This window comes from Girardinichthys multiradiatus, chromosome 20 (genome assembly GCF_021462225.1).
Source record: "Girardinichthys multiradiatus isolate DD_20200921_A chromosome 20, DD_fGirMul_XY1, whole genome shotgun sequence".
Taxonomy (NCBI): Eukaryota; Metazoa; Chordata; class Actinopteri; order Cyprinodontiformes; family Goodeidae; genus Girardinichthys; species Girardinichthys multiradiatus.
The window spans coordinates 29530808-29547805 of NC_061812.1; the positions used below are offsets into that span (position 1 = coordinate 29530808).

At 38.6% G+C, this 16998-nt stretch overlaps 2 protein-coding genes across 10 annotated transcripts in view; both read right to left on the reverse strand.

The window, feature by feature from the left end:
* Window positions 1-2983: 2983 nt before the first annotated feature.
* On the reverse strand, window positions 2984-6580 carry LOC124856806 (class E basic helix-loop-helix protein 40-like). The gene is made up of 5 exons (XM_047347658.1): window positions 6182-6580; window positions 6036-6099; window positions 5700-5807; window positions 5189-5312; window positions 2984-4972 (listed from the first exon to the last, which is right to left on the reverse strand). The coding sequence occupies exons 1-5, from the start codon at window positions 6250-6252 to the stop codon at window positions 4053-4055; spliced, it is 1287 nt and encodes a 428-aa protein (XP_047203614.1). The 5' UTR covers window positions 6253-6580; the 3' UTR covers window positions 2984-4052.
* Window positions 6581-10298: 3718 nt separating this feature from the next.
* LOC124856805 (inositol 1,4,5-trisphosphate receptor type 1-like) overlaps window positions 10299-16998 on the reverse strand; it is a 119116-nt gene continuing 112416 nt past the window's right edge. For all 9 annotated transcript variants that reach the window (XM_047347650.1, XM_047347649.1, XM_047347647.1 and 6 more), the window contains 3 exons: window positions 14197-14357; window positions 13328-13489; window positions 10299-11572 (listed from right to left, as the gene is read on the reverse strand). In XM_047347650.1, the coding sequence (XP_047203606.1) occupies window positions 11486-11572; window positions 13328-13489; window positions 14197-14357 (410 nt within the window). In that variant the 3' untranslated portion in view covers window positions 10299-11485. The remainder of the gene's footprint in view (window positions 11573-13327; window positions 13490-14196; window positions 14358-16998) is intronic.

Consider the following 16998-nt stretch of genomic DNA (forward strand, 5'->3'; position numbering starts at 1 on the left):
GGTCATTGATCTAGTTGGCATCTTTGGCAATGTGGGCTAGTGCCAAGTCCTGCTGGAAAAATAAGTCAGCATCTCCATAAAGCTTGCCAGCAGAAGGAAGCACAAAATGCTGTAAAATCTTCTGGTAGACAACTGTAGTAACTTTTTACTTGAAAAAACACGGAACCCACACCAGCAGATGACATGAATCCCCAAATTAACATCACTGAGGAAACTTCACACTTTACCTCAAGCAGCTTGGATTCAGTGCCTCTCCTCTCTTTCTCCAGACTCTAGGACCTTGATTTCCAAATTAAATGCAAAATTCACCATGATCTGAAAACAAGGCATCTTACCTGGTAATTTTCTCTATAGCCCAGAGAAGACACGTCACATGTATATGGACCAATCAGATCTCTGATGTATGATGGAGCTAGATCATTAAGGGCTTTATATGTGAGGAGGAGAATTTTAAATTCTATTCTAAATTTAACAGGGAGCCAATGAAGGGAAGCTAAAATAGGAGAAATATGATCTCTCTTTTTAATTTTCATCAGAACTGTTGCTGCAGCATTTTGAATCAGCTGAAGGCTTTTAACTGCATTTTGTGGACATCCTGATAGTAAACAATTACAATAGTCCAGCCTTGAAGTAACAAATGCATAGACTAGTTTTTCAGCATCACTCCTGGATAGGATATTTCTAATTTTGGCAATGTTCTGGAGGTGAAAGAAGGAAATCATAGAAACCTGTTTAATATGGGATTTAAATGACATGTACTGGTCGAAAATAACACCAAGGGTTTTTTACTTTATTACCGGAGGTCAACTTATTGTCATCAACGGACACATCTAAAAGTTGCAGACCACTGGTCCTCTCAATGACTAGAGTTTGAGATCACTGCTCCACAAACTGTGGTCATCCCTGTTGCCTGTGCACCTTTTTCCAACCATACAATTTCCTTCCAATCAACTTTCAATTGATACGTTTGGATACAGCACTAAACTGTCAACAGCCATCTTGTTTAGCAGGGATGTTTTGTGGGTTTGCCCTCTTTGTGGAGGATGTCAAAGACTGTCTGCTGCATAATTGTCAAGTCAGCAATCTTCCTAGTGCAGGTCATCATATTAGATTTTTAGTGATAATATTATAATGTTTCATTGGTCTTAAATAACATTACAGTTTTTTGTGGAACTGATATTTTGGGTTTTCATTGGCTTTAAGCCATAATCATCAAAAATAACAATTTTAAATATGTCACTCTTTGTGTAATGAATCACTTTTTCACCTGCATTGCTGATATAAATGAACTTCTGATTATATTCTTATTTATTGGGATTGACAGGAACCTACTTAGCTCCTTTGCACTTACCTAGACACTTATCTACACAGCAGCCAAACGCTTTGATCTAAGCAGATTGTTAATGGGTTTTTTTTTGTCTTTTCACAGGTGAGATGGAAGGACTTCTGCAATATAACAGAGAAGCTATTTACTGATCCTTTTTCTTGAGTATTTGAATGAGAATGGCAGTTTACTGACAGCTGAATAGATGGTGCTTAATAGTATTTTTATAACAATTACAATAAATATTATATTCCATTCCAAACAAGTAATTGTAATGCCATTGAATGCCCAGCAGGCGGTAATAAAGTGAAAAATAGCACATTTAGGTAAATCCCCAGCAACTACAGGAAATAAATAAAATATGAGAGTTCTTATCTTTCTAGATCTGCTATTGTTTTAGTGTTTTTAAAACCAAGGAGTAAAACTTTACAGGCACCTTTAAAACTCAGCCGACTTCATAAGGGCTACAGAAAAGGAAAAACTGGACAAATGATCAAGAGACTGTTCCTATAATATTAACATAGATTAGCTGTTTATGCTCCTATGTGTTAACATATTTAAGTGATAGTTAAAAGCTTTCAGTTATGGGAGTCCATTTTCTGTCTTTGAGGCAGGCGCCCTGCATGCTTGTCACACAAAGCTTTAAATGTCAGTTTTTATAAAACCTATGGTTTGAGTGGTGTATGTTTTATTGAGTTATCTCTATAGTTATCGCTATTGTAGGTATTTTCTCCATTCTTCATTCTGGCCAGTAATTTTTTCTGTCTTCATTTTTTGGTTTCCATTGAAGTTATATCTAGCCAGCTACTCTGTTTAGCTGTGTCACTCTCTTAGACAGAAATACTTACAGAGCTGTTACTGCAATTTACCATGTGCACTCCCTTTATTTTTCTTTCCCATAAAAACTATTCCTAGCTTCATATCTTTTCTGGACAAAGTTATTGACAGGACTGTTGCTGCCATTAACCCTGTGTACTCATTGTTGTCTTTTTAATAGAACGTACTCCTGGCCCAGTGCTCAGGGGTTTAACTGTGTCTATTTCTCAAAAAGAACCACTGAAATAGAATAATTGCTGCCATTAACTCTCTGCATCCTTTTTTTTTTATCTTCAAAAAAATACTCCTGGGGCAGTGTATGTGTTTGTCTGTTTCCTCTTTCTATCCACTCAATTCCCCAGGTGGTTATGACAGATGCCTTCTCACCTCAACCGATCCTGGGCCTGTGCTGTTCTATGCTTGTTACTATCCACTGTTGCAACATGCTTCCTACAGGTCAGGGATTGCTGCAAAGTCAACAGCTTGATTAAATCAGCTGGGCTTTCTCCCGGTCGTTATATGATCAATTATAGTGTGGTAAATTTCTTGATTGAACTGGAGTATATGTAATTAGATATGAGACTAAACTAACTACAAGACTAAATTGTATTGGATCAAATGTATGGATAACTGTTTGTCTTGTAAAGTGCCTTATAAGAACATTTACTGTAATTTGGCTCCATATGAATAAACTGAAGTAAAACAGATTGCACATGTGGTTCACCAGAAGAGGAGTTAAGCTAAGGTTAAGTCAGGTGATCCTAGGTGTGAATAGGTGTGATTACATTGTTATCTCACATATTCTCTATCTTTTTCAAGACACACACAATAAAAACAAATATCCATGGGAAAAATACTTTATTAATACACTTATATGATTTATATCAACATTTATAGACAAAATATGTACATCAAACATCTTTCTTTAGGTCCCAAAATATAAAACCTTAAGTACCTTACTTTCTATAGAAAACTAGTCTTCTGGTAAAACTTACATTCACTTCACCCCCTCCTCATATCTTTGACTCCAGATTTAATATATTGTACAGAGAATAAACATCTGCAGTTTATTAGCTTCTCACAAGTAAAACGCAACAGCAAGAACAAACACCGGGTTTGACTTGAGTGGAAACACGTTGAGTATGCAGACCAGGTCCGGCACAGTGCTACAGAACGTACACTTTGTGAGTACACCACATTGTCCACACTCTTTACTCCCTCTGGCTGCCTGAGAATGCAGAGCGCAAGCACGGGTATCAAAAATAGAAAATATACAAGAGGTCTATGAACAATAATTACAGAAATCCCTCTCAGTTCGTCAAAAACAAAAACAGGACATGTCATTCATTTTGGCCTTGTGGTGGCCTATCCCTTCATCTACTAAGGCTGTCTCCTGACCCATTCTGTACACACTTCAGAACCTCCAGGTGTTGAAATTCATCAATATCGAGCTAAAAGGGCATTTCAATGATCAGAATGGTGAACAAAGGATATAGGCAACAAACTTTGGGTGATTAATTACCACTATTTTGGTGCAAAAAGTCTCTAAAGTACAACATGGCAAGTCTTTGTTACAACAGCTACAGAGTGAGATGGATAATTGTCATAGGCTTTTACATTTCAACAGCAGCATCTTAAAGACTTCTTCTTTTACATTCAACCAATGTATATATATGTGCAGGGCAGTTCAGGTTCAGACAATACATCTTTAAATGAGGAAAACTATTGAGTTTTAAACATTCAGTCACTTTTTGGATTCCTCCCAGTGTGTATGGGTAATGTCTGACTTCCAGATGAGGAAAAGAGAAGATGAATGATTATAGATTACAAACAGCTCAAACATATCTCCACTCATTGTCATTGGCTATTAGAAATTAGAAAGGCATTGTCCCTTCGCCTGTTCCTTCATTTCTCATTCTTTGGTTTCCAGGTTGAGGGGTGGTACCTGCTTTAGTGCCTGAAGGAGAGCAGGGGAGTCCATGGGGGTCTGAGATAGGGCTGGGGCAGGAGAGCCTCCCCTGGGAGACAACACAAGCTGAGGTGGGGGTGGCCTCTCGCTGGACATGGTGGGTGAGGAGCCTCCCATGCCAGGGTAGAGCATAGGCACAGCTCCGGGATACCAGCATTTCTCCAGCACTGGCAGATAAGCTGCAGCTGAGGGGGGGATGAGGTAGAACGGCATACAGAGAGGGTGGGGTGGGGGAGGTGGGTGGCTGGGGGACGTGCTCATGTAACTACCATAACCACTGGAGGATGATGAAATCGATGACTCTCCACTTGACAGCACCTCGTCCTCAGAAGACTCCACGCGTGGTCGCTTGTGGCGTGGCTCGTCGTCCTCCTGCTTGATGCTAGAGTTCTGCCTGTCGCCCAGTGGTCGCTTCTGCTGACTGTCATGGCCGTAATAATCGCCACGTCCCTGCAGTGCCCCCACTTCAACCTTCTCCAGCTCCCCCCCGTAGCCACTGTCTGTGTCTGTGTCACTGCCACTCTGCTCACTGCTTGCTGGAGCATACGCCCGCTGGATAACGGGCACGCAGTTCCTCCCATAACCCTCAGCGGGTTTAGGGGGTGAGGCGGTGGGCACCTCCTTGTGAGCCTGGCGCTGGTGATAGCCTGGAACCTCTTTGGGTTGTGGAGTGAGAGGGGTGCGGGGTCTGGCCGGACCCTGCAATACTTCAGCACCCAGTTTGTGAAGGTGGCTCATCAGATGAGTTGGAGTCAAGACTCCATCTGTCTCATGATTGGCTAGATACTGGAGAATCTCCTTGGCACACATGTGGAAACCAGACCGAAACGTTTCCTCTGACTTCTCCTGGCTAACTGGGGGCTCTATAAATTATAAAAAAAAACAAACAAAAAAAAAAACAATTAACAATTAAAACAATTAAAGGAAAGCAATGTGAGTAAATCTGTAAAAACGGATTTATTTTCCATTCTGAATAACTTCAGTTGGGAATGATATATTGCTTGAATGTCTGCACAATGCCACCTTTACAGATTTGTTTGACCGCTGTGTGTGCATGTATGCAAATGTCTGCAGCTCACCAATTTGCATGCCACTCTGCAGAGCAAGGATCTTCTGCTGCTGCTGCTCCAGAAGAGAGGTGAGGGCTTTTACATGTTTGAGCGTTAGCTCTAAAACCACAGCCTTCTCCAGATGGCCCAGAGTCTGTGGGAGACGCACAAAGTCAGCACATCTTAACCGCTTATTCAAACACAGAGGCTAAGCTGCACTACTAAGTATAAGGCTTCTTATGCTATCACACTTTCACAGCAATACAGCCATAAGGCAGGATATATGAAGGTCATTTAAACATTTAAAGAATTAAAGTGTATAGCACATTAGCAGCATGTCAACGGGATAGAGCAGAGCATTTAGGGAACTTTTCGTCAAATAAAAAAGAAAAAGAAACTCCTTTTATTTAGAGTGAGCAGCGAATATTTTGAGCGCGGCTGACGCACAACTGTAATACCGCTGATCAGCCACCAGATGGTGCGCTCTACTCTACATAGCTAAATCCCATTCTGCCTGCCAGCCACTTCAGGGTGAACTTACGGTGAGCTTTAGGTGTTCTGGTAATAAATCTTTCAGCTGAGCGATGCATTCGTTTATCCGATCGCGCCTTTTCTTCTCGATGAGTCTGTGGGGCAGCTTGTAGGTGTCCTGCGAGAAATAAACAGAGTTGCGTAAAGCCTTCGTGTTTGTAGGCAGTTACACCCATGGGGAGGAATCCAGGAGTTATGTCATAGCACAAATTGGGTCAACCATTTATGGGAACTGCTGCCACTCTAAATCCTTCCTTGTAGATTACGAGAAACAAGCTCTGTAATCGGGAAGTTAGACGTTTGCAATATGTAATATAGTGAATATATATAATAGAAATACACAAACCTTGCTCTCTTCTCCCCTTTTTATCCCTCTTCTAGGTTTATAAACATACATTTGGAAATCCATCCTAAGGAAACAAACAGAACAAACCCGTAATGAATTTGAGAATAACTTAAAGGTGTCACAGCTGAGGAAAGAATAAAACTTACCCCTGCACGTCTGACAGATCCGGCTGGTGTTTGGAGAGAGCAGGCGGTTGTGCGCTTGGAATTCGCTCCATTCTTTGTTCGGGTCCAAATATATAAGAATATATCACAAATTCAGCCACACATAAACACGCATTTATTTACGAGCGGAGTGGAGTACTCTAAAGCGCTTTGAAAATGTTATTAAAAAACGTTTAAGAATGTGTCATTTTTAGGACAGCTCTTATTATAAGCGCTAAGATGCGTTCAGGTTAAGCCCATGTAAATTCCACGCTGTGGTCCCGCCGCAGGAGGAAGTCCACCTTCTCTTAGTGGCGCGTCGGGAAAGTGGGGGAGTATGGAGCGACGAGTTAAATAAACCCTCTGACTCTCCGCTCTGTCTGACCTACCTCTGTCACATGAGGCTCACGTGTTAAACGGCGCTGTATCCTCGGCGGGGAGGACGGCCCACCTTCCCCGGGCTAGGCGCCTTAGTGGCCCGGGCGCTGCGTACGTCAGAGCGAGGGGCGTCGAGCCGCGGATCCCGTGTACCACCATGCTGAAGTGTATGGAAACAAGGGTGCGCGCAGCAAAGAGAGAAGGGCGGTGATGGCGGAGTGTTCAGCAGGAGTTCAGCATGAGCGAATAGCTTATCTACCGCCAAGAAACATGTTCAGCAAATACAGGACTGTCAGGAGGGATATTCTCCAGAATTATTGCACAATGCATGCTTGTAGATGATCACTGAAAAAATAGTCAACTGTTTAAGAGGCCTTGTTGCACAATCAATGCAATTATAATAATAATTTCTTGAAAGTGCACAGCTGAAGCGGGGACGGGAGGATCCACGTGGACCCGTAAAAGAACTGCTGCGTGGAGTCCGTGTGTGTTGTCATGAGGCGATGCAGACTGTCACGTTGATCTCCTCATGGCCCCAGGAGCCCGCTGACCCTGCCCATCCAGCTTATCCTGCACACGGCGGCTGCATCTGTCTGCTGCTGTCCCGGGATCAGAACAAACACCCTCCTTTTCCCTCCAGTCCCTTATTTTTATTATGCTTTAAGAACCAAGGTTTCTTACTTCAAAAACGCCTTACTTGTGTTTCCCTTCTAGAAAGCATGCCTCTGTAAGACAAAGCCACAAAGATCAACATTATTCTAAATCTTTGGGGCTCAGATCTTGAGTAAAAAGGGCTAAAGTTTGAATTTTCATCCTGTCACTGGAGGCAGTTCTCTAATCTGCTTTGTGTAAAATCTGACAACAGCTGAGTTGTTAAAAACAACATTACTAGTCATCGTCTGCAAATCTGGGCTTTTTGCATCAGGGCAGCTAGATGATATATAGATCACATATTTTTATGATCCAGATATCCAACCTTGCTCATATGTATACATTTTATTTTCACATTTGTGCCGATCTCAAGTGATACTGATAAAAACAAAAAAAAGCATCAAATATTTTAAATATAAATAGGATAAAGGTTTCGAGAGTCTCAAACTGTGTTTGAGAATTTGCCATCAGCACAGAATAATCCAGTTCAAGTTTGACCAGTCTAGGTATTTTAGATGTTGTTCTCGAAATGTTCAAAGATACCAGGTTTCTTGAAAAACTATGAAATAACCGTTTAGTTTAGCCTTGAAGTTAATCGTCATCAAATAAATTGAGTGGACATGAAAAGACAGCAACTTTTTTTGAATGTTTCAAAGTACTGAAAATAAGCTGAAAGTTTATTTTTCTTGCAGAGTTTTGTGTCCACGACTTTAAATAGCCACAACTTAATTTTCTATTTAACGTGACTCCAATATCATTTTAAAAATAACAGAAACTTAGAAAGGTGTACTATGAACAACAAAAAAGAAAGCATAGTAAGATAAATAAAAAGGCATTGAAACTAACCAAAGTTTGTCCTTTCCTCATGATTTCATGCATAAAAATGCTATGCATGCAAGGCAGTGGAGCCAGGGTGATAGATTTTACAATATTTTATGTTTCTCATCTGAAATGCATTTGCCTTAATGTTGTGTTGTCTTGTCATAAAAGGCAGCCTTTGGTGCCCATCGGGAACCAAATGGTTGAGATCCATCTTTTTAATCTGACAGTGGCAAATATGTAAAAAATAAAATAAAAATGTAATTTTTACATCTCAGAACATTTGTCTTTAATGACACTGATTCTAAGATTACTGTGATCAAACAGACGTGCCAAAGTTTTAGTAAAAACTTTCACAGTAACATGAGAACGCATTCCCCTGAAAAACATTCCAAAGGTGACATCCCACTGCAAGAACCCGTCGGATTTTTGGCCGATGGTGTGTCTAGAAAAACACCAGAGACTGAAGTAGTAATGAGGCAGTTTACTGGGTAGCTGGTTATAAACTTTGCCCTAGAAAGTAAATTTTTTTTTTGCTATAACTGAAAGATCAAGACAATGACAAAGTCCCTCAAGCTAAGGATATAAAATAATCTGGTAAAATACCTTTAGTCATTTTATTTAGACTGAAATTGTTGGGCATTTTCACAAAATGTTTAAGTGTTGCGAAATATAATAATCAAAAATATCTACCAATAACATGAAATAGCAATAAAATGTATATACACTGTTGCCCATAAAGTTGGAATAATTTTGTTTTCAGACACAATTCTCTTTTTATTTTGGTTCAGTTTCTTAGATTATGATGTTTGAAAGTGATTGATCAAAACAATTTTAAGATCTGCCAAGCAAAAAGAAAGAAAAAACAAAACAACAATCACATTGTTACAATTATTCACATGTATGTTATTCCCACTTTACTGGCAAAAGTTTATTTATTTTAAATAATTCAGGAGCCACATTTCATCATATCTGAGAGAATTAGTATTTGTATTAAAATAGTGATACATGTTAAAAGATGATTGAGGATTTACAAAACAGCACATATCCCATGTATAGTGAACCAAATGTTTTAATGTAAATTGTTCTGTGCACTATTTAAACAATGTGCAATAATATTATTGTGTATATTCTGTATAATGTGTCAAAAGTTCTTAAAAGACAAACAGGCCCACAGCTTCACAAATCCTCCACTATTCTTAGCAGCGATCATGAGGAGCTTTTCCACAGTCATCCTTTATTCCACACCAAACCCATATGGAAAGGTTGTTACTGGGAAGCTCAATCCTAGACTCACAGCTCTTGTTAAAGTCTCACCAGAGTTTAGCAAACTCTATTTGTTTTCATTTGTGATGGTAGGACAGACAAGTGTCAACTTGTTGTTATGGTAACCCCAAGCTGCCACTCTTTGCTCCAGCTCTTCTAACAGTGAGTCCTGGAGATCTTTTACCTGCCCTACAACCCTGCTCACTGTGTGATAATGGTCAGATGCTAACACTAATGGTACTCTCTGTGTCACATATTTATTTATACCCCAGGAAACAAACACATGGATTGCTAATTAGAAGCTCTTGGAAACTCTGACCAAATAAAGTATAACTTCCAAAAATGCTTCAGTTACATTTACTTTAACATTATTTTTCTCAGAAATAATTATTTCTTTATGTGAGATTGGTTCTCCCATTAAATAATTGTCCTCAAATCAAAATTGGGGGTTTTCTCTTTAATTAATTTGTATTACTCTTTGGTTTTATCCTAGTCATATAAGTTGTAGTTTATTTAATTTTAAATAATTTCCTAATTTTCTTGCACTAAAAGGGACTGCCACCAGTTTCACTGTGCGGTGATATTAAAGATTCTATTATATTCTCATATTATCCTGAACGCAGGGAAATCAAATGAAATTAAGATATATTTGATAAATTATCACCTTGTGTTATAAAGTCTTAAAGGTTCCAATATACCTAAAATGTGCACATAAATGAATACTAAAGACATGCCTTCTTCACACACCAAGAGTGCACTTCCTCATTTGTTCAGCACATATAATCTTATTTGGTAATAATTTGTAGAGCTCTTGAGTCATCCTTGCGTGCTCGGAGAGAACCTTTGCACGTAAACTGGTGAGCTTTTAAAATTTATGAAAATGAACTGTGATGAAGCGACTTGTGGGGGAAATACCAACCTAACAGTTCTGTCCTTTTAGCATGACATCTGCTTCGGCAATCCTTTTGATTCGCTCGGCTGATTCAGACGCTATGTGAAAGCAGTATATTTTACACACTTTCTTTATTTAAATAAACTCCAAGAATGGAATGTACAATTCAGACCCAAGTCGTCAATTAGTAGAAAAGCTTAGTTTGGTCAATCAGCATGCCAAGTGACCTCATTTACACTCAAACACTCAAAAAGGCATTCTCATTATGATTTTTTTTTTACAAAGTAGTTGTGTGCCACAGAAAATATCAGTGATTGGGACTAAATGTTTAAAAAAAGGATACATAATTCAGTGTAGACGCACTAAAGTTTGTGTTTTACTGGCTTCTATAAAGCCCCCATTATTAATCACAACATGGAGATATTGGTAAGGATTTGAATTAACCCTCCACTGAGTTCATACTAGACATCATTCAAAGTAAAGGCTATGGAAAGGTTTTAAGAAGTCAGAGTAATTTATCTTGACAAAAAGCTTTTCAGGGGTTGGAAATCTTTTAGTTTTTATCTGTACTGTCCTAGAACAAACAGGACCTCAGTTAGAGATAGTAAGGAGTTCTGAAAATGATAAATACGTCACTTAAAATTAAAAAACAAAAAAGACATTAAAGCTTTTATAAAACAAAACAAAAAAAGATAATATAGAGAAGCTATTGTGAGCTCTGGAACTATTCAAGATTGTCTCGTCTTCACTTTTTAAATACAAAATAAACTCTTTCAAATAAAAAAAAAGTAAAAGTAACTCCAAAATAATTCATCCTTGTTTACACATTGCATTTTATATATTCCTATTGCCGTCAGGTAAAGCCAAATATTAAATAAAATGCCGAAACAAACCTTCAAATCCACATAGGGCCTGAGTTTGCTGGTGCAACACTGAGGATTCAACCCTCGACAGAAGGACACTTGACGAGAAAATCTTTTTCAGCAACAATGACTGAACTTTGGCTTTCAGGAGGGACAAAAGGCAGAGAAAAGTTGGGGGTCCTAAAACTGAAGTCATTGAGTTCATTTCCTTGACTTGCAGGATTGACTGAGGTCTCTAGGCACTTTGTGCAAACTTAGCCTACACAGACACGCCCACGCTGCAGAGGATTACAACTTTCACTTTACATAGATACAAACATGTCTGCTGAAGAACAACATTTCAGGAGGTTCAGGTGAACCATACAGACAGATATCCACCTGAATACATGTTAGGTGTTGCAGAGGCACTAGTGAAAGATGGAGTCTCCTCCAGAGATATCAGGCAGGCTGCTGGGGATTAATGTTCAGATGTGGGGGATGACCCAGAAGTCCTATTCGTTGTTTCTGCTTCCTCTGCTCAGTCATCTGCATGGAGAAAACAAGAAGAACAACACAAAGGTGACATTTCAATTAGTAGGGACTTCTGTATTCTAATATCATGACCTTAACCACCTTGCAGTACTGCTGTCAGGCTGAGCTGTGTACACGCTCTTACATTGAAACCCTGCAGGTGGAAAAACTAATAATTAAACTAATAATAAAATGACTAATAGATCATCAGTGAGGAGGGGATTGTAGGTTACTATTAAGGAGCTGTGTTTTTCTAAGATATTGCCACAGCATCAGATAACACAAATTCACTTAAATAACCCTGACAAGCCCAGAGTGGGGACTGGACACTTATAAACTCAAAATTGTAATGTTTCTCAGATCAGGGAAAGCACCAAACTAAGTGCTATAAGTTTGTGCTGAAAAGAGGTGAAAGTTGCTACTGCTTAAATTTAAGCTCGATGAAGCGAGGAAATATAAGAAAACTGTATATTCTATGACATGTTGAGACTTGTCTCTGGTTCATTCCAGCTGCAAGAGAGCAAGAGAGAGCAAGACTTTCAGTAGAAAACACGAACCCTGATCAGAGCACAGCAAATCTGCACAGATTTAGCCCTTTGAACTGTCAACCTTTGTCACGTAAGATGCTGAATTAGAAAATGTTGAAAGCCTTTAAGAAATCTCTGGTCCTGTCTTCATTTAAAACTAGATGTTCAATTTGGACCCCTCATCCACATGCAAACAAAAATGATGGCGTCAAAAAAGTCATTTTAAAAAAAGGAGTTTCTAAGAGACAAAAAACCCTCAGTTTGTGGTGAGTATATGCAGACTGGATATCTGGGGGAAAACTAGAAACAATGACATTGAGGCCCGCTTAGCACATGTCCACGCTGGCTTACTGAGCAAGAAACCACAGTGCAGGGGTTTTGTCTCAACTCTGTTTCTGTTAACTTCAAATGGGAGCTGAAAAACTTAATGTCTAGGAGGGAAAGGTAAACAGTGTCAAAGAAAACACCGTCTGTAATTGTTTTGGGAAAATCTTTAGCTGAGTACTGCTTTAGTCGTGCTCAGGATCTTATTCTCTTGAATTTTTATGTAGTTAATGTCAATGCTATCAACAACCGCTGGTGAAGCACAGGTCTTACAGTGTTTTTAATTGTAATCTAACTGTGTAGATGCAGACATTTTTTAAACCAGGAGAAAGTGCTCATTTAAAAAAGTATCCAGCGTAGTGTAGCTGGGAACGATCTACAAAATTTACACATGGAGGCTGCTGCTTTAGTACTGTTAGCTGTGCTAATGGCACTACATGGTAATGTAGGATGCTATCATCGAGTGGTTTGGTGTCCCCTCTGCTCCTAAAATTAATAATTATTTACCGCACTTGGCAGAAAGGCTATATGTTAATAAGCTCCATCTCTTACTTACGTCGAAGGTTGATCATGATGTTAAAACCACAAAACTACTATGAAAAAAATAAAGCAGTCTCTTTTTGTGTAGGAACAGTTAAAAAACTAGCATTTATCTGAGGTTAATACCAACATAAAATGACACGTTTGGTGTGGTCACTCAGCTCGTATTGATAAATAAATTCCTATATAAATAAAGCAATATAGGTAAATGCACAGGAAATTAAACCCTAGTGTTTATCCATTTGGTATTTTGGCATGTACTGCTTCCCTACAATGATATCATTACCTATAAGGAACCAAAATACAGAAGCTAAAACCCATGTAAATCCAGGGGGTGAGTAACTTTACGAGCAAATCTGTGGCTCGGTAGTGAAGATACCTGCTCCTTGAGCTCTGTCAGCTGTCCAGACAGGTTGATCACCAGTCTCATGGTTGACTCCAGCTTCTCCTGCAAGTTCCTGATTTCGTTCTGCTCCCCTTCCGAGTCACTGCTCACCAGGGACATGGCGCGCATCCGAGGAAACCAGTCCAGGTTATGCTCCTGTGGATAGCCAAACAAATGACCATTGACATAGAAATCTAGGGGTTAATAACACCTAAACAGCAACTTCAATCAGGTATTTTTGCTTGAGTTTCTGTAGTATAGGGAGGTGTACATAGGTGGTAAAAATGCAAAACGTAAAAAGAATTAATCAATGAATCCAAGATTAGTTTTAATGTTAAACCACAGGGTCATTTTTTATTGTTTGGTCAACTTCCTCTTTGGCTGCACCAGTTGGCTGGTACTGTTTAATGGGCATAACCCATTGGTTAAGATTAGAAAGGAGGAATAGATAAGCACACTGGAGTAAGTGTATTGCTGTGTGACAAGCCAGGACCTGTTTAAAAGTATGAATCAGTAACATAAACTGATAAAAAAAAAATGGTTTTCCTAACTACAGTTGCCAAAAACGTGACACAACCTGAAAAGCTTTTGATTCACAACTGACAACATCTGTGAGTTAAGAAACTCCCTAGTTCCACAGAAAAGCTTTGACATAGCTAAAAAAAAAACCTTACAAAGCTAACCAAGCATATTTTTCTGAAGAAAAAGATGTGGCACAATCAACTATTCCACTGCCATGTTTTTAACTCATTCGACCAGTAAATGATTTCCAAAAGTGCACATATGAACAGGAAAGGCAACACATCTACAACAAATGCAATCTGCTAAGGAGGCGTGGGTATTTCTGGGTGATTTTTGTTTACCTTAATCATCTCTGCCACGTAGCTCTCAGGTCCTGTGTATTCTGTAGAATCTTTCACTTTTACCAGCACTATGAAGTACAAGTAGTGCCACATGTTGTGCTCCTCTTTGATGTGCTCTTCGAAAGTTACCGTCTTGTTGTCGAACTTGTCACGCTCCAGACCTGCAACACAGAAGGAGCTGTGTTTATAGTAGCGTGTGGTTTAGAAACACAGGAAAAAAACAAGCAAACAAAGCTGCTGATGGCTTCTTATTTACCACTTTTAGTTTTATAGAGTCACAGTTAACTTTGTACCCCACATTTATTTAAATGACATGAAATATGTTCTGAAAAGAAGTTACAGATGTTTGAATCTATCAGCTAAGATTCTGTAATCTGTAGTAAACTAAGCCAAAGTCAACATCCGGTTTCTGTATGGTTCAAGTGTCTTGAAGTAAATGAACTGTTTCAAACATTTTTTAGTGTCAGCATCTTTGACCCCAGAGGACTTCTATGATGTTAAGACCAGAACCCTCTGGGAGCCAGGCCATCTGGTGCAGAGCTTGTTGTTCTTTTCATGGCTAAAATTGTTATTTATGACCCAAGTCATTGTCGTGTCATTTTGCATTTAGGTCTGAAATGACAAGCCTGTGACTGTATTACCTGATGGTTGAGAGTATATACTTCTGAAGTTTTAAATACCTTCACAGATGTAATGAATATAGTTTAGATATGCAACAAGAAATTGACCAGTGACCAAAAACGTAAAATATTTAGCTTAATTTACATTGATTGGCTGTCTAAAAAAATCCGATCTTTTTCTAATTAGTTACGGTAGCACACGTAAGCACTACTATAGTACCTACTATAGTGCCTACTATACAATAGTATTTTATATGACATGGCAAGACCCGTGGTTTCATACAGGCTGCACGAGAGCAAGAAAGAGCGAGACTTTCAGTAAATAACAGGAAGGCTAAACTGAGTACAGTTTCTCTGTTTTATTCTTTTGAGCATTAATCTTCTGTCAGTCATGAAACGTACTGCATTTGGAAATGTTGCCAGGCCTTTGGAAATCTCAGCATTAAGGTACAGGTCGAAATTCTATAGAAATACACACGTAGCCTGCTATTTTAGTAATGCTAGCTGCACTAAGCGTGCTAATCACTAATATAATGCTAAACCCCACAATCATTCGGTCTTTACTCTGAAACATTCCTTGTCTCACTGCGACTGCTCTCCCACATAAACAGTGTAAAGTTATCACGGCTCTAAAGAAAAGTAATTTATGAAAGCTTGCAGCAGGAAGACTAGAATATATGATTTGAATGCTTTTCTTATATTTTATATTTTGTTCGTATATATTACAGCTCTAAAGGAGCACCTGAATTGGCTATAACTGGTACCAGAAGGTCAAAGGTTTACAAAAATCTGAGATTATCCACAAAATTCTGACTGGCGCATCTCTATGATTACTTCTTGTGGCATCACAATCTCAGATCAAATACCTCAAATTTAAAATTAATTATTTTACACTGACTTTAATTTCTCTGCTACTCTACTGTTGAAATCACAGAACATTATGACTTTAAGGCTGTTTTTGATCCGTAGAAATTATACCAAAGTTTCTTACAGTTAGCATGCAATGACTTTAAAGAATCGGGGTTGCATCTGATCACCTGAGGGAGTATTAAAAATACTCTCAAAGAAAAGAAAGAAGGAGGTGGATCTGAGGTGCATCCCCTTTGCCTTGGAATTTAACCTTTGGAATGACAGAACACTTCCATAACCTTGTTCCAGTTGCAAGTCAGCAAACCAGTTAGATTAGTTAATTGTTGTACCCAGGGATCAAGCTAGCCTGCATTAGCAAATCAAGACAATGCCAATACAATTGATGGATATTAGATGTTCGCTAATAGATGTTGGTCTATGATATGTGTGGAACAAATTTAATGAGAAAAATAAACTATTGCAGTTATTGCAGCTAAAAACACGTTTTACATGCCGGTTGGATTTTGAGGTCATTGCTGGGCAGTTTCTCAGTCAAAAACTGAGCTCATATGGTTGTTTAAGATATTTTTCTGCATTCAACACTCACAAAGTAAAATTTTGTAAACTAAATGGAGTCAACACCTCTAACTAGCTGCAATCAAAAAATAAAAAATAAAAAATAACTCTAAAGGCATAAGACTGTTATCAGCCTCAAGTAATTTTGTCTAATGAATGTCACCAGAAATCATGCCACCTAGTACAACAGTGTATTATAAATATGCTCTTTTTTAAATGTCCGAACTATGAGTGATGTTTGCTTCACGTTTGTCAGACAATATTGGCAACAAATAAGAAGCAGGGCATTAAAAAACAACTACGCTCTTATAAAACATTTCTTACAGAAGCTGTAAATGACCTTTGGCATCATGCAAGCCTGTGCAACGCATATATGAAAAAGTAGATTTATTTCTGTAAACACGACTGAAAACTATAGAACATGAAGGTTGTTGACTTGTTCAACAGACTGTTTAGAGAATGCATTCAGTCGGTTGTTAAAAAAACAAACAAACAGGAGACGACTGTTTCCATAAAATAAAACAAGAAAGTTAAATGACTCGTAGCATTTAGCAGATGATATTACTGAAATATTAAATCCTTTCTTATATTTGTAGTCAACTGTTTCAGTAACCACTTATTGTTACTGTGTAAAACTCATTTTAGCTCTGATCTGTCTACAGACCCATATCTCTCACATACCACTGCAATTAGACTGCCTTTGGTAAAGTGAGCCAAACTATCTACTTGATGTAGATTGGTAACAAAGGAAAAACCT

What these genes read in the sequence shown, in the direction of transcription:
- LOC124856806 (XM_047347658.1), bottom strand. Translation starts at nt 6,252, where the DNA reads ATGGAGCGAATTCCAAGCGCACAACCGCCTGCTCTCTCCAAACACCAG. An exon ending in GATCTGTCAGACGTGCAGGG is followed by an intron (nt 6,100 to 6,181) that starts GTAAGTTTTATT and finishes TTGTTTCCTTAG; the next exon opens with GATGGATTTCCAAATGTATG. An exon ending in CAGAACACCTAAAGCTCACC is followed by an intron (nt 5,313 to 5,699) that starts GTAAGTTCACCC and finishes CGTCTCCCACAG; the next exon opens with ACTCTGGGCCATCTGGAGAA.